At 34.0% G+C, this 21297-nt stretch overlaps 1 protein-coding gene across 1 annotated transcript in view; it reads left to right on the forward strand.

Moving 5' to 3' along the window:
- The window catches only part of LOC145266444 (uncharacterized), a 174950-nt gene that overhangs the window by 85323 nt on the left and 68330 nt on the right, over positions 1-21297 (forward strand). Inside the window, exons 12-16 of the mRNA XM_080122153.1 lie at positions 1450-1546; positions 2174-2300; positions 5988-6192; positions 9834-9897; positions 11400-11546. Coding sequence (XP_079978279.1) covers positions 1450-1546; positions 2174-2300; positions 5988-6192; positions 9834-9897; positions 11400-11546 — 640 coding nt within the window. The remainder of the gene's footprint in view (positions 1-1449; positions 1547-2173; positions 2301-5987; positions 6193-9833; positions 9898-11399; positions 11547-21297) is intronic.

Raw genomic sequence — 21297 nt, forward strand, 5'->3', positions numbered from 1 at the left:
TTTTTAATTTTTATTTTCTGATTGTCAGATAAATAATTCCTTGAATTTCATAGATCAAGACACAAATGTTGCAAAAATGAACTATTCAAAATTAATGAATGAAAAGCAATAATTTACAAAAATAAAATTATGTAAATATATCATTAAAAAAGTAAAATGCAACATAGATATTTGTTAAAATCAAGGTTAAAGTTCAGATTCGCATCAGAAACAGATTGTGACAAAACAACTTATATTCTTTTAAAGATTTTTTTTTATTGAAGATCATTACACAATGAAGATCTTTTATGTATTATTTTGGAAGTTATTAAAATTGCTTTCTGGGATAATGAAAATGCTTACTTGGTTTCAATTAATGTTAAATCGCTTTCAGTTTAACAATACTCTACTTCTGGTAGCACTAAGGTGCCATTTTGTAAAAATCTTGATTATTGTAGCATATTTACACATTTCAAACAGGTTTTGTCTTTCTTGGAAACAAATGTTTTCAAATTAGCTATTAAAAATTATCTTGTGAAAAAAATATTTTTATAATTCTTCAATTAATTGTTTTTATAATTCACTGCAAGATTTTGATTTGCGTCATTTTACGTTCAAAGTTTTAGTTTTACTCAGGGAGCTAATTTTTTTTTTTTTTTGTATCGCCCAAGACGAAAAAGTGTTAAAATATCATTTTTTTCCACATTTACTATGTAATATCAAATTGATTTTAACTCCAAAATGTCACAATAACATAATCTTATATAGCTTCTACACAATTTCTGAAGAATCTGCCCCAGACATGACTTTGGACTTTTACCAAAATCAGTTGTTGAAAAAAAATCTAAAAATATGTTCAGATAGGTATCTCTCTTACCACCTTAACATCTCGCTGCACAAGCCTTCATTTAGGATGCCACCTGTAAATCTGGCCCCTTATTTGCAGTAACCCTTTAGTCTAAGTGACAATATGTCTTGTTTGAGGTTACAAAAAAATAAATAAATAAATAAGGAACAACAATATCTCATTTCAGAAATATTGACAAATTTTGTGTTGTGCCTGGGAAGTAATTCTAGATTTTGCCAATGCAGTTTATTGCAGTTATCTCCCTTTTATCCAATTACTGATTGTGATATATATTCCTATTTTTCTGCTTCCCCCACGACGGTTGGATGTGACACAATTTTACTTAATGTGGTGATATGGTCTACATGGAACATCCTTTGAATGCTCAAGGACTGTAACGAATTACCTGTAACAATTATATCAGTCCTGTTGACATTCCTTCACAAGTGAGTGCACCTTAGCAGAAAAGTAATGAGCTTCACTCTCACACCCCTCATGTAATAGTGGAGGTTCTGCTAGGGTGGAATGTCTGTTAAGGAAAAAGCATGTGTAATTTACTGTGGTCCAAAATCTTTTCAGTTTATATTTGACATTTAAAAACTATTTTTTCATTGTATTTCTAGGGAATTTTTGCAGTCAAACTTTTTTTACAACGAAATTGAAGCGCTAAAAATTTTGGCTGAGTGGAGATGGACAAATCTATTGCTGGAAGTTGCTAAGGTTAGTTTTATATTTTTATACTTGTGTTGATGCAGTATACATATGTGTGGATATCTATATCTATGTGCATATGCTTAATGTGTATATAAGATATATGCTTGATGTGTGTGTGGTGGGTAGGATATATGTTTAATATGTAACACTCAAGTGGTACCATCAAGAAAACTTGAGAGTTAGAAATTCCTAGTAGGCAGGAGAGAGGCCGACATAAGTTACTATGGAAAATACTGCCACAAGGCGATCACATGGCATGGAAATTCTTTTCTGTTAATCTTCATGATAGTTTCTTGGCAGTATAAAGTGAGATCTGCCATTCAAAGCAGTTAGCCAGCTACCTGGACAGAGGCCTGTAACAGTCACAAATAAAGACTTATTTTCTCTTCTTGTAGAGAAATGTCCCTGCTAGGTGATTTGGTTACACAATAATTAATCAGCTTGCAGCACACATTAATCTCCTGTCACCTGAAGAAATAATTCAGCCCCTTTGAGAATCAGTCGATCAGCAGAAAGAACCCTGGAAATGCTTAATGTTTGTATGTGTGCATCTGAGATATAAGCTTATTTCGTTTATTTTCCTCCTCTTCTTTCTATTTTTACTCCTACTCCTCCTCTAATATGCATTTTTAGGCTCGTGGTCTAGTGGTGGAAGGTCTTGAACTCATGATGCAACGTGGCATTTATAATGTGGACGTCAGCTACTGGAAAGATCTTGTACAGAAAGGATTTGGTGCTTACCTTTCTCACATTGGTCAAGGTAAGCATTTTTCAATAACCTCTTTTTTAGTTTCATTCATGAAATTTTGCTTAAAGACCATTAATTTTTTTATAAAATAATTTGGAAGATGCATATGTATATATGTATATAAAACTAAGCTGAAAAATAAATTTTCAATGATAAGACAAACTTATCAGGATAAAAAAAAACTCTACCTGATTAAGCGGAGCAAAATAGCTCAAATTCTTGGAGGATAATTCAATGCAAAACAGTGTACTCCAAAATAAAATGAAAGAAAGTTAATATCCAGTAGAATCACACTTAGAATAATCTAGAAAGTAGTTTTCAAAGTCTGTAAATGATTCAAGGAGGTTCCGAAGAAGTAATCTGAAAGGTTCTTGAATAAAGAAATACTCCTGAAGAAATTGTGTATCAGCTTGCTTTGTGCTTTTGTCTGATTCCCTTCATTTCTAATCTGAATGTTTTTAAAGTCAGTGTTGTCTTTCTTTTTACCCTTATATTTGTATAATGCCAGCTTTTCCTCCACTTCCAATGAAAAGCATTTGGTATCGAAATGCTATGGCCTAAAGAGTTTTCTCCCTATTCCCCTTTTTGTGACCCTTTTTGATAATGTAATAAAGTTCCCATCTAACTTTACACTTTATCCTTTTAATTTATTCTATATATATATTCTATAACTTATTTTACCAAGTAATGAATATGTTTTAAACACTTGATAAAGTGTTTAAAACATAATTTATTAAACCTATATTCTTATGTCTTGTGGGTGCCCTTGGTTGGGCGAAGACTAGGGGAACCAACCCCAAAATCAAACACCACTGCCTTGTGGGCCTTATCACAGCAAAAGGCTAAGAGATGGGAACTCTGACTTCAAATCCTACTGCTGCCTTGCAGTTTTCCTTAAAAGGCTATGGAACCTCATCCAGAAAGAAAAGGCATAGTAGCGGACACAATAGGGCGACTATCTACCTCACTGAGATTACTTTCGGCCAGAAGCTGCGGCCTCCTCTGCTGCCAATCATTGCAGGTTCGCTCCACTGGAAATGAGCATTGGAGGTTTAGAGGATGTTTATCTGATGCGCAACAGATAGTACACCTAAACTGCGCAAGGTGGAAAGTACTGTACTGAAGGATAAAGAACTGAGGCCCTGACTAGTCATCGTCAAGGCTAACAGACTGCATGATGATGATATATATATATATATATCATCAGAAAGTGTCGAGGGAATATTAAATTAAGCGGTCCCTAGTCCCATGAATATCCTATCAGAGAAAATGATGACTTTAGGTTTTTGCAGTTCTTGTAGGGAAGTGTCAAAAAAAAAGAAAATAGATATTACAAGAAAGGTAACGTTCATTAGAAGTTATCTCCCTTGATCTTTGTTGCCTGGATTTTATGGCAACAAAGAAATTCCAGCGCAAATATTATCTTATTGGAATTTATTTTAGATGTATTAACATAAATTTTACTAAAATAATTTATTGTAACAACGAATATGATTGGGTACTGTTTTAATGTAAGGTTGGTACAGTGAAATGGTTTTGATAGTTTCGGCATTGTTCCCAACTTATTTTTCACTTAAAACTTTGTTTTAGTTAATAAATAAATAAAATATAAAATAACATTAAACATAAAAAAATATTAAGTCATAGCAAGTAACACACAATTGTAAGTGACACTCTTCTGGAGGTTGAAGGTTCAATCCTCAGTGTGGGTAATACTAAGAATACAGTTGCGAATTACTTAAGCCGCCTGACGGAATGAGAACTTACTACCCCCGTGAATTAAATAAAATGTTATATTCGAAATTTCATGCAGATTCCCGAGTCCAACAGAAAGATTCCCGAGTTCGATAAGATACATTTGAAAAGGTAGAAGCTTACATCTGCTGAAATATCGTAAAAATAACAATCAAGATAAAAACAGTAGTTCAAAGAATGCAAATAATATCACTCCTCATCTGAAATATCCATAGATATAATACAAATAACTAGTATAATAAAAACTGTTCTATAATGAATATGAATTTGGCATTTTAATCTCAATGTCAGTCCAATAAATGACTCGACTTTATTAATAGATATTACTTATTATTAATATATTTCAATATATAAATTCTTGCTGCAACAGTAAAGTTTTTCATCGTTAACATTTTTTGTAAGATTGTATTAAAAAAGTCAGATGAACATATATGACATGTTCCTAGTTTTTAAAATTTTGGTGCTTGTCCAGACCTCCACCTCATGAAAAAAAATATATATAAGGAAAAATCTGTGTGATGAACATAATAGTGTAAGTTGATCAAGTATTTTCAATTTTATGAAGAAAATCATTTTTAAGTAAATTTTACCGATTGAGAATGGCTTTTTAAAAACTTGCTGAAGTTTGAATTATTTAGAATTATCTCCTTTGTGCATTTAAGCTGTTTTCAAGATGGCAATCACGAGATCGTCACTTGTTGTTTAGCCGTAAAATTTGATTTTCTTTATAAAAATAAGACTACTTATGATTTTTAATTTTTTTTTATTACATTTTCACCCCAAACAAGGCATATTGCCACTTTGTTGTAGGGAGCTACTATCAGGGACATGGGCATCAGGGGTACTGTGTAGGGAGTTGGGCAGAAAGATGTCGGTTCACGTTGCACTTGAACTTCTGCATGTCATTACAGTTGGGGAAGCAGGGACCCGGCACGGAATTCCAAAGTTTAGCTGTCCTGGGGAAGAAACTACTGGAGTAGAAGGCTCTCTTACATCTAGGGATCTCTACTGTGAAGGGGTGGGATTTAGCTGCTTGTCGGGTTTGTTGGGGGTATTTACATCAAGGGGGCACAAGTGCTTGCAGTTTGTCAGAGTATTCACCGTTAAAGCACTTGTAGAAAAAGCAGAAGGATGCAACATTTTGGTGTACAATGTTTGTTTTTTTTCTATAACAGGAAACATGCATCATACAGATGTTTTATTTTTGCTTTTTCATGGGGTGGGCAAATTTCTGGACAAGAACCAAAGTTTTTATCTAATTTTTTAAAAGAGTCCTTGGGTTAATATTAAAAATTGTAAATTTTTTTTTATTTTTAAACTTTGTTAAATTTTTGGTTGGACTATTCTCTTTGCTATGTAAGTTTTTGTACTGAAACAAAAAACAAAAAGTTTCATAATTTGAACATTTCATGCTTCATTCAATGTAGAAAAATTGTAGTGAGTGCGGAAATTACTCAAAAACACTCGCGCGTCTTCTATGTGTCTTGCCATGTTCAGCTGCTGAAAAAAAGAAAAACCAAAATGGCGACGCGTAGTTGATTTTGTCCCCAACAGTCACATAAATTAAGGTGAATTGTTGTCGTTTATATGCAAATTAGATGATCTTGGGTTACAGTAAAACAAACCATTTGAAGTTCATTGTGATGAAATTGAGCGATTCCTATGTATTACGTTGAGGTGTGACATTATTCGGCAATGAGAACACGCATCAAAGTTAAGAGGTGATGCGAATTGCAACGTCAATGAAAAGTTTTTATTTAGATTACATAATCAATTTATAATAAAAAAGAATTGAATTACAAAAATTTTAAAGAGGTGGGATATCGCACTATATGTCTGCCAAAAATAATTTTATTGTATACATAAAATATAATTGCAAATGTTTTTATCATTTTAAAATATGTAGATTTGAACAAACAGCAACTTTTTTTTTTTTTATCAAAGGTGTATTTTTGCACTGCCTGTCAGCGGAAGATTTGGTGGATCTTATGTGCTTGCGGCCACCGTTAGCTGTTCTACAGGTTGACATTCTTCATCAACATCTCCGAAAACTTGACATTGAACGACTTGTAAAGCTGGCTGAAACATTTGACCCTTCGAAACCTGCAGTGAAAGGACATTTGGCATGTCATCAAATGGCACGCGAAAGGTGAAACTGTTAAAAAAAAAAATTTAATCTGCATCATTTTATATAAAAGTGTGAGACATTATGGAAGTTAGTTTTATAAAATCGGCTAAACCAGTAAGATGTTTGTGCAGTTTACAAACCATGATGAAATAATAACATTACTATTTAGAAAGACAATCTTAATATACGGATGGTGGGAGGAGCTTTGTCAAATATTCTGTACTTTCACTTAACAATTTAATAAACAAAAGATCCCATAAAAATTGAATTTAAGTTGAAAATCCTATCTAAAATATAGCATGGTCCATAATTTGCACAAGTACCATCAGTAAGATTTAGTCATAATGTCATAAATATATAAAAATAATCAAAATATGTATAATTTAAAGCATAACTCTTTGAAGAAAAACTATCTTGTTCTGGGCTCAATAATAGATGACAACATAAGATATTGAGGCACATATAAGCCATTGCTAAGCTTATTAATGAAATGGAAAGTGTGATTTTCAAATTATCTCCCTTTGTGACTAACTCTGTAAAAAGATATGTAACAAAACTGTATAAAACTGCAGTTTTGTTGTCTGAAGGTAATGCAATGACAAATTGTGCACAAATGATAAATATTGTTTTATTTTGTTGTTTTGTTTAAATATTAGCTAATGATGAACTATTCTGAGTTAAAATCTATTTAGTATTATACTTGTAATCATGAGAAGATGCTTAAAATGTGTACATATGATGAAGTAATTGCTAACTTCCATTTGGATGAACACTCTATTGTTTTTGTTTTTAGCAGTTATATTGATATTTAACCAAAGCAACAAGAAAAAACAATTTACACAATTTTTTATCACAGACCACTAAATTACAGTTTTATTCCAAATTGCATGTGTGTAAAAATATTATTAAAACCGGTATTTTTCATATTAAGTTAAATAAACTAGAAGTGGAAAATTTCATTAAAGTTAGATTTAAATTAAGACTACATGTAAAGATATGACGCACTGGTCAGTATCTAATTCAACACCATGGATCAGATTGTGTTGTAATAACGGGTCATAGGTTAGATGAAGGCCATTAATGAAAAATTAAAATAATCTACATGTAGAGGCCCCCTGTCAATCTAAATATTTAAAACCATAATAAAAATAAACATTGAGAAATCAGAAAAACAAAGGAAAATCTTTAGAAAAGAAAAAAACTCTGACAAAAATTAGTTTTCCTCAAGGAATGTCAAAATACTTCAAAGTATAAAAAAACATCATCTGACGCGAAGTGGATGAAATTATGATGCATATCTTTGAAACTTTGAAAAAAGAGTAGGGGTTGCTGTTGAAAGAATGAAATAGAAAGCTGACTGAGACAACATTGTCTCTTTGAAGCTGTATTCGCCTAATGTCTGTTGCCAGTCAGTCAGTCAAATCGACTCTCAGTTTTTTTTTTTTGTTCATTTTTTACGCAAAAATGGAGGTGATGGGTTTTGATTTCGTTTTTGCAGTCATAATATTCAAATTCGGTTGGGTGGATCAGAGAAGATAATAGCAACCATTTTTTTGCTAAAATTTTTTTTTTTTTTTAAACTATTTTTTGAATTCAAACATCTTATTTCTCATATTACAAAGATAGTCATTGGTAATCAGTAGTGTTGGGACAATTAATCAGAATCGGGAATCGTAAAAATCGGAACATGTGGGGGAATTGGAATCTGAAATATTGGTGCCTATTTTCCGATGACAAATCGATTCTTTTAATTGGATTTTTTTATTTGATTTTATTTAAAGTAAAATCTTCCATTTTTGGTAATAATGATAAATTATTAAATATTCATTGATTTTAAAATCCCAGTGAAGTTAAAATTGATAGATCATCCTCCACAAGCGTAATTTTAATTAGAAAAATATCTTACAGTTAAATATTTAGAGATTTATAAAGAATTGGATCGGTAATTGTATTGGAATCGGGGGGAAAAATATTGGAATCGTCCCATTACTAGTTGGTCAGTAGGTTGTCAATATAACATCATGGATAGGAAATCTGAAGTAAGAAAAAATTAAGAAAAAGTGAGCGAGTGACCTGACTGTGTTTGAACGCCTTTTCCAAAGCTCAGTTTTGGATTTACTCTGGGGAGTAGTCAATGGGAAAACTTGCGTAAAATGTAATCTCATAGCACTGTAAAAGAATAAAACAGCAAAGAGTACAACGCCATTGAATTTTTCCTTTTTTCTTTTTAAACTTGTAATCTCTGATGAGAACTGTTTGTTTTTGGTGGTTAAAAAGAATTTTAATCTGCAAATATAATTGTAGACAAGTCACATGACTTGTTGCATTATAATTTTTCCTTTTTTCTTTTTTAAACTTGTAATCCCATGGAGAAACTAATGAAACTCCTTTTCAACAATGCTGCAATGAATACCGACAAATACAAAGATTTAAAGATTTTTCCTTATTCCATGGAGTTTCAATATATGGCTTATACCATCAGAGAAAATGTAGTTGGCAAATTGATATTTATAAGTAATCCATAAATTTTGCTGTTTAGCACATACATTGAAAACTAAAAGTTTGCATGAAAATTTAAAAGTAGCCAAGATTTAAAAAAAGATACTTTAACAAAGAAAGGTTTGTGGAAATGTTACCATTTGCAATGAATTTTACCTTATCATTTTATGGACATCTATGAACATCAAATCTCACAAAGTTTTGTTAAAAATGCAACTAGCGAGATCTTGCACTTTTTGTAGCTTAGCCATCAATTTCACTTTCTTCATCTGACTACATCACCTCTCCACTAAAAATGTGATATCACATCTTTGCTCAATCTCACAATTCCTGTCTTCATAATCTCTTTTTCTTGCTGAAATAACTTTTAATTCTATAAGGAAATTAACAAAACTTTTCTTTAAGAACAAAATTGAAGTTTGATTAAATTATAACTTTTTTATCCATAACTTTGAGCTGTGCATTATTGATTTATGTTTATGCTATTGATTCATAAATTTAGAATTTTAAATATGTTAATCTAGGCATGGCTAAAAAATCGAAAAATCTATTAAAATCCATTGTTCTTCAGCAACTTTTTTTTTTCCAGAAAGATAAAAGCCTGAATTTTATCATATGAAAAGCAGAATGATATAAAACGTTTTCTACTATTTTTAATAATTTTAAAATTTTCCAAAACTGCACCATTTACTGCCATTTTGTTTCATCTGATAAAACATTTAAATATTTTTTTAAAAGGCTTTTGAACCAATAATTTTTTTGGGGTGGGGGTAAATAAGATTTAGGTTGATTTGCTATGAGAATATGCAAAATCATTATAATATAGGTACCTGAATTTCAAATAATTCCCACTTTTTATAACACTCTATAGATTTGCATAGTGAAATTAAAAAAACAAAAAATTTAATGATAGTTTAAAATAATCTATGGAGGCCTGGATAGGACTAAATAAACTTCATTTAGTCATGCATTATGACTGTAACTTTTAACTTGATTTTTGGTAGATTTTTAAAGAGAGATTCTATCCAAAAATACCTACTCTCTCCTTTCGTTTTGGCTGTGCCTATGTTAATCCTATTTGGCTATATGTCTGTATATTTGATTAAGTAGTTTTCATTGCAAATTTTCTTTCCTTGTAACAATTTTTTCTTTTTATATTACAGAACTTTCAGTCAAGGTTCAATGAGTTCATTATTATCTCTCAATTTCGGTGAAAATCCAAATTTGGTGTGTATAATTTGATTAATTCTCGAAATTTTTATTTGTTTATTTAAAAACAATTTTTTGACTTGGTAATAAAATAAAAGAAAAATCCAGTGATAGCCTTTTTGTGCCATTTTAACTCCTGATCAATGATCTCTCAAATCACGTTGTTGAGATAACCATCTGTGGCAATACTTTAAAGAACATTAATGATCAAAATTTTTCTCATCCAACCTGTAGCATGTCGTGCAATGAGTCAAAAGATGGCTGCTCACTTTAAAACCAAGCTTCTCCCCATTTCACCACTGACACTCAGATCTTCGTTTTTGCCCTAATTGAAATGATTAGCTCTTTACTTGAGGAAGCCTCCTGCTTCTGGGATTGATGTTCAAATGAAAGATCTACATTAAATCTGTTGCTAAGGTCACGTGAAAGATGGTTATATCATTCTTCTTCCTCGGAAGATATCTCATTCCTGATACAGTCTTCTACCTGTATATAAGAGTCAAATATACCACATCTGGGGAGGTGCAGCTCAAAATCATTTTCTGTTTTGACGGAGCGCAAAACTGACTTCAAAATCTAGTGAGGGATGTAATCTTCTCTACAGACACTTTCTCACACACGAGTCTTTTACTCTTTTGTATTTGTTATACAGTGCGATGCATTGGGATCAATATAACATGAAATATCTTGCTGCAGGGTGTCCAGCCTTCTCGTGGGTATGTTTGCAGCACATGATGAAAGAATGGAATCATTATGAACAAATAAGAAAATCACTCGCTGTTACATAAGGATATATGTTTATTATGGAGACACACACACGCAACGACAATTCAGACATAGTACATGAAAGGTTAGAAGTCCAAGTATGATAACTGAAACAAACGGGAACAATGCTCATTTCTCCATTTTGAAAGTCACTCTGTTTTCCCTCTACTTTGTAGTTCCGGTTGTTGATCTCACAAAAAGTCCCGAGAATTTAAAGTCTAAGACTCGAACAAGGGGAGGCAACTTTGCCCAAATAAGTAAAGAATTACTCCCCTTACATTATACTTTTGTATTGTCCTAACAGTTATTTTCATGGTAGTTGCCTGACTGAGCTCTAGTCTATGGTTACTACTCCTGTAAAAAATTTATAACAAGAGCTCGTCTAACTACAACACTGTAAATAATCTTTTTTTCACATTTGGAGCTAAATGGAACTTCTATGTGCAAAGTTTCTTTCCAAGAACCACCCGTCTGTGAAACACAATATCATGGATCTGCTTCCGAGCTGACTACAAAATAGTCGTTTTCAAGCTCAATGTTAACAAATTCTTATTGAGCCATCCTCTTAAATAATATAATTTTACCTGGTCTCTAATTCTCAAGGTGTTTGCCTTACTGTCAACCTTACACACCCCTTAACTGTTATCCTCGAGTGGCCTTTCAGCTTTGATAAAAAACAATTAAAAATTTGTTGAAATTGATTATCTGTCATAACTACTGATCATAAATTTGTTTTATTTTCTTTCTCATTCCAGGATGTTTCTTATGCATCAACGCAACGGATGGTTGATTTTTTTTTCGATATTCTTCTCATTTTGAATAAAAAGCGTGATAAACTAATCAGGCTGTCTGAACTTTATAAAGACTTGCAGCCAAGACCTCTCATTCCAGAACCGGTGTCGGTAAGGACCTTTATTCTATTATATTGGTTCTTAATTTTAATTGAAAAGAACCAATGTTCTTCGTGTTTGTAAGGGTTCTGATTTTCTTAGAATTGGCAATATCAGAAAACGTACTGTTGAGTGCTGCACAAGACGTACACTGCTACTTAATCTAACAGTTATAGTTTTTAAATCAGTAATTAGTAGATTCCTCCCAGATCCGTCAAAATAAAACTTATGACTGGATTCACAATAAATTTTTGGTTGAAATGTATTTTAATATTTTTATTGTGATTTGTATGTTCCAGGAAATTGCTATTTAAATCTGACTAGCAGTAGATGACTTTTCATAACTATGCGGACAGAGTCAGTTCATATAAACACTCAATTGAGAAGTTCAATCAGTCGATGACTTTTCATATTTGTTTTTGTCAATCAGAGAAAAGAATTTTCTTTGCCATGGAATTTAAACTAAGCATGGGTGTCTTTCCAATCGAAAGTTAGAATATCTCAAAATTGAGGCTTTGTCGTACAAAGCTAAATCATGATAGAAACTTCATTCAAACGGTATTTAATAGCCAACATATTAATTTCTTTTGTCTGAACATTTGAAGAGAATTGGCTAAACACTTTACGTACGCATCAACAGAAATGGTGATGCATGCCGATAATGAGATTTTTTTTTTGTGTGCTGTGACGCACACACAAAATTTTCCTGTAGGAAGTCCATAACAAAACGTTTGTGTATGTTCAAACTGATTTACAACAATGAAGTATTCATTCTTTTACTTTTTCATTATCTACTGGCACCCCTAGAAATATTAAAACAATATTAAATTATAACGTTTCAAATATTTTTTTAATGCTCATGCAGAGAAGATGACTTGTTGAAATAATAACGTTTTGTAACTATTCTGTACTTTCACCTAACAGTTTGATAAACAAAAGATAACTTGAAAACACTGTAAAAAAAATTGTGTGGCATTTTCCTTGCATTAACACCTTTTTTATTTTTTTATATCCGCATTTGTATTTTGAATATAATTTTGTGTATTTTTTATGTTTTGTGATTTTCAGAGATTGTGTCCAGTATATATTTGTATATATTCTTTTTGCCAAAATCTTCTTTTTTTTTAAAAATTTTTTAATTATTCTTTTTTCACTAGCTGTGAAAATATACCAAACTCCTTTTTTGAAATGTATTATGTCTAATAATGTCAGAGAGCCAAAAGATGACTCCCTCCCATTTTATAATAATGAGATTAAGAATAAAAATTGAATATCTTATGTTTATTTTATTGTTAGTGAAATCTTGCACTCTGATAATTTAAAAATTTTAAATATTAGCATTAGCTGGTGGATTTTTTGCCCAGTCAACTGACTTAAACATGGATATGGGAACTAAAAAGTTGTCAAATTTCTTCAATTAATGAGAAAATTTGCTACAAATCATTCAGTTTCAAAAATGTTCAATGTGCTGGAATTTTCACAATATTCTGCTCAACAGCTGGACACATTGAGAGTCAAATGACTGATTAGAAAAAGAGCAAAATTAAAAAATCTTGCTAGAATTGAGGAACTAGAAAAACAGAAATTCATTGTACAATTAACTGCAAAACTTCTGATTCCTACAAATCCCAGTACTTTTAGATTATGCTTGCTACAAACCTCCGAGGTTCACAGCTTATATTCTTCAGTCATGATGTCTCCTTCAAAGTCACATATAAAAGTGAAAATACTTCCATTACTGCAATTTTTAATAATGGAATATAGTTTACTTTAATAGTACAAAATATGCTTTAATTTGATATGCTACAACTATTTTGTTAATATATTCTATGAATTGTGTTATGATGACCATCTTGGATTTTTGGTTGCCATTTTGGATTCCCTGGCTGCTCTTCTATCCTGGATTTTTCACAGTGTAATGATGACAAGTGGTAATATTCATCACAATAATACTTTATGTGATGATAAAGCCTCACCTGCCATTTTTTAGTTGTTTTTATTGTTTCTACTTTAAGTTGTGTAGTTAGATATGCATTAATCTGCATATGAACGAATCAGCAACCCTAAAAAAACGAATACTTAACATAATTAAATCCTTCTTAAGTAAGAGAAGAATCCAGGTTGTCTTCGGTGATCGTATGTCAAAACAATATGATGTCAATGCGTGTGCACTTCAGGGGTCAATCCTTGGATCTTTATTATTCCTTATATTCATAAATGACCTCCCTGATAAAATTGTCTCTGGGATGAGTATATTTGCTGACGACACCACGCTCTATTACAGACACGAGGAGAAAACGAATGAACATGTATCCAAGGCAGTGGCGGAAACCCTAAAGGAAGACCTGGTCTATGGTGGAATGGGGTACAAAAATGGGCTGGCGCATCTGCTACTAGTCTCTCCTTCTTAGACAGGGTTCAAAAGAGTCGTCAACCTAATAGGTCCCGCACTATCAGCTAAGCTTCAATTGCTGTTCCATCGATGAGATGTTGCATCCCTCTGCTTGTTTTTAAGTACTTTAATGGTAGGTGCTCTGACGAATTACAAGCCCTTGCACCCCCTCAACGTAAATCCCCTCCGACAAACCCAACGAGCAGCAAAATCCCACCCCTTCACAGTAGATGTTAGAAAGCCTTCTAATTTAATAGTTTTTTCCCTAGGTCTGTTAGACTTTGGAATTCTCTTCCAAGTTCCTGTTTCTCTGACTGTACTGACATGCAGAAGTTCAAGTGCCATGTAAATAGACATCTTGCTGCTTCACTTTCTACATAGTGCCCCTACAAATCATGTTCCAGATAGTAGCCCCCTACATCAAAGTGGCACTATGCCTTGTTTGGGATAAAAATGCAATTAAAAAGAAAGAAGACATTATAAAAAAGACGGAAAGAAACAAGACATAGTAAAAAAACGTGCAAATGATGGCAGTTATTTTTTATATATGTTTTTATTTTAATTTGATCACAAGTCATTAAAAGAAACCTTAATATACTAATTAGTATGTTAATCACAAGGTTGCGGAGTCGGATGGTGAAAGTCCGACTCCAACTCCTTGAATTCCTAAAATGCTGACTCCGACTCCTTTGATATCTTAGACTCCGACTCCGACTCCCAACTCTGACCACTATGTGGAAATCTATTCTGCAGATCCATATACTAACCTCCCACACCTATTGAGCATTTTATAATTACTTTTCATGTATATCATTTTTTATGTTCAACATTCACTTGTATGATAAATATACTCACATATACACTCTACCAGCTCTATTTATTTATTTATTTAACATTAACTCATAACAAGGCATATCACCACTTGGACGAAAACGGCTACTTTTTGAGACCATGTCTAGGAAATATTAGCAAGATGTTGGTTTATGTTACATTTAAACTTCTGCATATCAGTAAGACCAGGAAAGCAGGTAGCAGGAAGGGAATTCCAAAGTCCAGCTGTTCAAGGGAAGAAACTAATAGAATAAAAAGATTTTTGGCATCTAGGGACCTTAACAGTGAAAGGGTGAGATCTTATTGCTGAACGGGTTTGTTGGAGATATGTATGTGGTACAAATGCAACGAGTTCATCAGAACACATTCCATTAAAGTAGAATTCTCAGGTAGGGTGTTTTTTTTTTCATCGATATAAGCGGTTTAAGAGGTGTCTTGTAATTGTTAAAGGAGAGCAGCTTAGTTTTCCTAGCATTAAATATTACCATCCATTTGCGTCCCCATTCACCAATGGTCTGGTGGTCACCACTTATCAAGGCCCAGAAGCTACTCGTGGATAAGGGTTATTGCATGTACAATAATCAATGGGATAGTTTCGTAGTAATCGTTAGTATTTGAGATTTGATAAGGTGTCTTACTTAAAGGGGCGGTTCATCAGGAATTTGTTTATGTTGGACTTGAAGACATCCAAGTTGTAGTCAGGTGGGAAACAGGCAAACGGAAGAAAATTCCACAGGTGTGCACTTCTAAGAAGCTTTGTTCATGGAATCTACATTTATTATTTAGGCACAGATAAAGAGTGAGGAAAATTATAGACAGTGGTTTCAGCTAGACGGGTGTTTATTGTGAAAGATTGGCGAGAGGGGACCAGAGATTGGAGCTTGGATGAGCACTTGCCATGGAAATAACGATAAAACAAAGACAGGCTCACAACGTCTCTTCTGTGGGAGAGAGGTTGCAGGGAAGAGAAAAAGGCATCCACACTAAGCCACGAAGTCTATTTTGTACTCTGTCAAAGCAGGATAGGCTGTTTTTAGCAGCTCCTGCCCAGATATGGCAGCAGTACTCCATCCTTGGACGTATTTGGCTTTTATATAGATAGAGAATTGCATCAGCAGTAAGATGTCTTCTGGAGTGGTAGAAGGATCCCACGATTTTTCCAGCAACCTTGGCAACAGACTTGATGTATGTGTTTCATTTCAGATAAGGAGTAAAGGTCAAACCCAGAACCTTATCAAAACCTGGAGACTCCCCAAGACGAGAGCCATCCAGATAGGAGTTTGGTTTTAGATGCATTAAAAGTAACCAGTCACCTCTTCCCCCTACTGTACTACGCGCTGAAGATCAGAAGAGAATCAGAGAAAACCTGGTCATTTACAGCCTTTGGTGTATGGCCATAGATGGTCGTATCATCAGCATAGATGTCAACGAATAATTTAAGTATGTGTTTTGGGAGATCATTGATGTAGATCAGGAAGAGAGTTGGGCCCAGGATGGACCCCTGAGGGACTCCAGCATTAATACTATGGGCCTCTGATTTCTGTCCATTAACCACCACTTATGAGCCTATCAGAGAGAACTGATTTAATAATTGAGATAACATTTTCAGTTATACCGTAGCTGGAAATCTTGCGAAGTAAGCCTTTATGCCATACCTTATCGAAGGCCTTTGATATGTCAAGAGCAATTGCCCTAGTTGTCAAGAAATTCACTAATCCTATGAGATATAACTGTTAACACATCTGCTGTAGATCTAGCAGAACGTAAACTATATTGCATGTCACTAAGGAGGTTATTTTTGCTGAAGTGGTTGACTACTTCTTTATTTAATATGGATTCCAGCAGCTTACTCATGACATACAGGAGACTTATTGGTCTGTACTGAGAAGGAGATGACTTATTACCTAAATTCTTAAATACAAGGCATACTGATGAGGTTTTCCAGGGTGTTGGGAAGCACTTCTCCTTAAGGCAATGCTTAAACAGTTTTGTAAGTATGGGGGCAATTCTGGTTGAAGCTTTTTCAACACTATAATTGGAATGCCGTCAGGGCCAGTTGCTTTACTGGAATTAAGGTTCTTGATTAGCTTGGCGACATCATGCACAGATATTTGTATGTTACCTATTATTTGTGTTGTCTATTATAGGAGGAAATACGGGGAGTTGATGGCCTTCGTCGCATAGGGTAGAATTAATGGCAAAGTTCTTGGCAAATGTTTTGGCTTTGTCTGATGCTGGCGAGCTGATCTCAGGTCCATTGATGATGGTTGGGATAAAACGCACGCTTCTGTTCAGGATCCTGTTTGCTATTTGCCAAAACTGGTGGGGACCAAGCCGCTACTCAGCTACTTTGGATTAGACGGACTGAGCATATAGCTCTCTTGCATTTTTATTACTCTTTTACAGTGGTTGCTGGCAGTCCTGAAGGCAGTTTTAGTGTCAGTACATCTATTATGTTGGTAGCTATGGAAAAAGTAATTTCTGTGCACGATGGCAGCAGCACATTCTGGGGAGAACCATGGCTGGCTGTTAGGTTTTTGTTGGAATTTTTTGGATGGTATGAATCGGTCTATGCCTACAATTAACCATTCAGTCAGGTCTGATATTATAGAGGACACATCTTTTTAAACATGGAATGCAGAGGTAGATAAGATATAAATGGATGGAAGCTATCCCAGTCAGCCAGAGATTATCAATATACAGTATGGTAGAGAGGTACGTCTGAAGACTTATTACATTTCATTTTTATCTTAACTGATATAACTGAGTGGTCGGAGGATCCCAGAGGAGATAGAATGGAACATGAACATAGCTCAGGGGAAGTTGTGAGAAAAGGTCTAGAAGGCTTGCATACTGACCGGTAGTATCGGGCACATGGATGGGTTTGTGAACAATCTGAGTGAGATCATAGGCAATGGCAAAATCATAACAGAACCTCCTCTCATCATTTGTCTTGTTCGAGTGGATCAGCCATTCCACATTATGGACATTGAAGTCACCGCAAATGTGAATGTTAGCGGAATGATGAGCAAACAGGATGTGGTCAATTTTCTCAGATATACTCTTAAAGATAGTAACTGCTGTTGTGGGGGCGATAGAGGGCAAATATAAATACGGTAGTGTAAGCAAGTGCAACCCGGAAGCACATATGAGGTAAATTAGGGTCTTCTCTAGAGATATCCCTACCACAACGCTCTGATCTCCTATCTGGCATCAATTGAAATGAATGGCTCTCGTCTTGGGGAGGCTCCATGTTTTGACAAGCTTCTGGGCTGGATAAATGGTGAGATCCTTCTAGCGCTCTAGTAGATATCTCACTGCTGATGCAATTCTCTACCCGAGTAAGAGTCAGGTACATCCAGAGATGGAGTACTGTTGTCACATCTGGGCAGGAATTGCTGGAAACCTTTTATCATACTTCGACAACGTTCAAAATAGACTTCATAACCTGGTGAGGGTGCCCCTTTCTCTTCTCTGCAACCTCTTCCCACAGAAGAGACATTATGAGCCTGTCTTTACTCTATTACTATTTTCATGGCAGGTGCCTGTCTGAGCTTCAATTTATGCCCCCCCCCCTGCTAAACTTTCATGAAAAACACTTGTCTAGCTGAAACCACTATCAATAATTTCCCCCATTTTTTTCTGTGCCTAATCCTAAACGTAGATTCCATGAACAAAGATTCTTTCTTAGAACTGCATGCCTGTGGAACTCTCTTCCATTTCCCTGCTTTCCAGCTGACTACAATTTGATCATATTCAAGTCCAACATAAACAAATTCTTGATGAGCCACCCCTTTAAGTAATCCAATTTACCAAATTTCCACTACTAACGATTATTAGGATATTGTGTCATTGACTTGTGTACACTCATTAACCATTATCCTCGAATGACCTTTGGGCCTTGATAAGTGGTGATTCCTTTGTAAACAAAAAAAGGAAGATGCTATCAAGGGCTATAGTGCCATGGGTTATTTTTTGGGGTGGGGGAGATAAGATGTTAATTCTGGATTGATCCTGAACTAATCCAATTGCCAAATTCCATTTGGCAATTCCACTGGATAACTTTCAGATTATAATCCGATTGTTATCCAATGTAATCTACAATGATCCCATTCAAAAACAGAACTTTAATTGATCTTGTATGACATCACAACCAAAACGAAAACTGCTGTCCAGACAGGATTTGCAGTGATCTGGCAGGCCGAAATATCTTGATGAAGTGGAAGCATTACAGTACAGTACAAAATATGAGATATCTCCAAAAATAAAAGCAAGACCATACAAAAACTGCAAACCACTGCTTAGGAAGCAATTAAGTTATTGCTTATTCACCAAACTAGCCACATGTATATTGTTACTGATGTATGTTACTAAAATAACTGGCACAAATGTTATTTCTAAATGTCTGCTTTAAAGGGATAATGCTTTGCCTCCAAGATGCCTTCCTGTCTGTTTTGCATGATAAACATTAAAAATCCTTATACTCTTAAATTCTCCCCAAATCCCTGTATATCTATATTGTATATTAATGCTGTATTTTTGTAAGTATATCATCTCTCCTGTTTCAACTGAACAAAAAACAATTGCTCTTCTTTTCAAGCTGACATAAAATCACATACTTTGCACGTACCTTGGGAGGAGGATTTAGCTTCCGGTTCTAAATTTTAGGAGGCTGACCTTTTCAAAATTGATAAATATTAAACATCTATTGATTTCTATTGCTAAGGGATGCATTAGCTTAACCTATATTTATACTCTAAAGAATATTTATAAAATAGATAGCTAATAGCCACAGTTTATGCCCAGATTATAAATGATCTGTATTAACTAGCAACTATATATTTCTTTCATTAGGTGGAATAAAGTACTGGTGATTATCTTTACTTGAAAACTAACACCTAAAGCACATTTCGAAATGCACCCTAACCCTTATACTATAATTTTCCAATTAGTCACTAATCCACAAACCACATTTGATCTTTTCTTAACCCTAGTAAATATTCACCTTTAATCTACACCCCACACTCATACATACCTCCTTTAAAAACGTAATCAATCTTAATTCTATTCTGAGGAGTATAACTTCAAAGCAGATGCTAATTCTTTGATACTAACTCTATCAATCCTCACTATCCATGCAACCAGGTGCAGGAAAAACCATCTCAGTGCTGATGGACCAGTAGGTCTGGTTAGGTCATCCATCTAGGATAAGGAAAACTCCAATTTGTAAACCTGTGCCACTGACCTCATACGTCTTGGCACGAAACAGGGGAGAGAGGCCTCCTCATTCCTGGACGACAACCTCCCTAGAGCTGGTGACTTGATCAAATCACCGGTTTGCAAACCTAAACTGCTTAAGGAGTAGATAGGCTCTGCCTATCTATACTCTATATTCCTTCTTTGCCGATTAGCCAGGAGCAGAGGTGCGGTGACAAGGACTCATTAGAGATGCGCCGTGCTTAGCCTTGTTTCCTGACTGGGGCAATGAATGCTGTCTCCTACATTTGCCTTATTCTCTTCTCCTATAACTGGGCATCTTGGGGGTGCTTATTTACCATATATGCTAACATGATTGGACTGGGCCACTCCTGTTGGACAAGTTTGAGGGTACCAGTTTGACAGTTGCCGGTTGCTGTTTCCAACTGACAGTACAGAAGCCCTTTGATAGCGCTTAGAGCGGCTGTTCTATCATCAGTTGTGTAATATTGGGATGTTTGTAGTGCCATGTCACGCTAGGGCAGGTCGATTTGCAACTTTTTTCAGAAAATCAACATGGCACTGGTGATGATAGTTGGGATTTGATGTAATAAGAACATATACCAAAAATTAGATTCCCATCTTGAACAGAAAATTGAGCATTTAATTTTTAAAATCGTGTAGAAAAATGCTGAAAAATCCTTCATTTTTTTTTCATAGCATTTTTCACAACACTGACTTTGAAATTTCACTATTTTTATAAAATATTCAATTAAAATTGATATATTTATATGAAATACATTGAAAGAAAAATAAATGCATGAATTATAATTTTAATTATGAATCACAACTAGCAAAATATCTCAACATTTACCGCATTGATTAAAGAAAAATTATAAAAAAGCTAATTAGCAACTAAGTCTTTTAAATTTCACAATTCAAAAAGATATGTGGAGATGTATTGCACTATATAACAACTTGATACAAGTTACAGAATCATGTATTTTTTTATTAAATTAACAGAACCATTAATTAAATTAAACAGAACCATTAATTTTTTATTAGAGGCAATGATATAAACTTATAATAGAACTAAATTGTTCTGTATAATTTCCTTTTGAGGAAAATGAAAGTCTAATTTGCTGGCACGATGACTTTGTGATAATGTGTCTATGTCTTGCTTCCTGCCCATATACAACTTTTTGAAAAAAATCAATCAAATTTGACCAGTGTGTGGCTGCAAAATTGATAGCAGTAATCTTTTTCATTTAAAAAAATTTTTTTTTTAGTTGTTCACTATTTCTGGAAAAAACAACACAAAAAAAAAATTATTTGAAAACACTT

The sequence above is a fragment of the Euprymna scolopes genome, chromosome 1 (assembly GCF_053919585.1).
Source record: "Euprymna scolopes isolate OS-2025 chromosome 1, ASM5391958v1, whole genome shotgun sequence".
Classification (NCBI taxonomy): Eukaryota; Metazoa; Mollusca; class Cephalopoda; order Sepiida; family Sepiolidae; genus Euprymna; species Euprymna scolopes.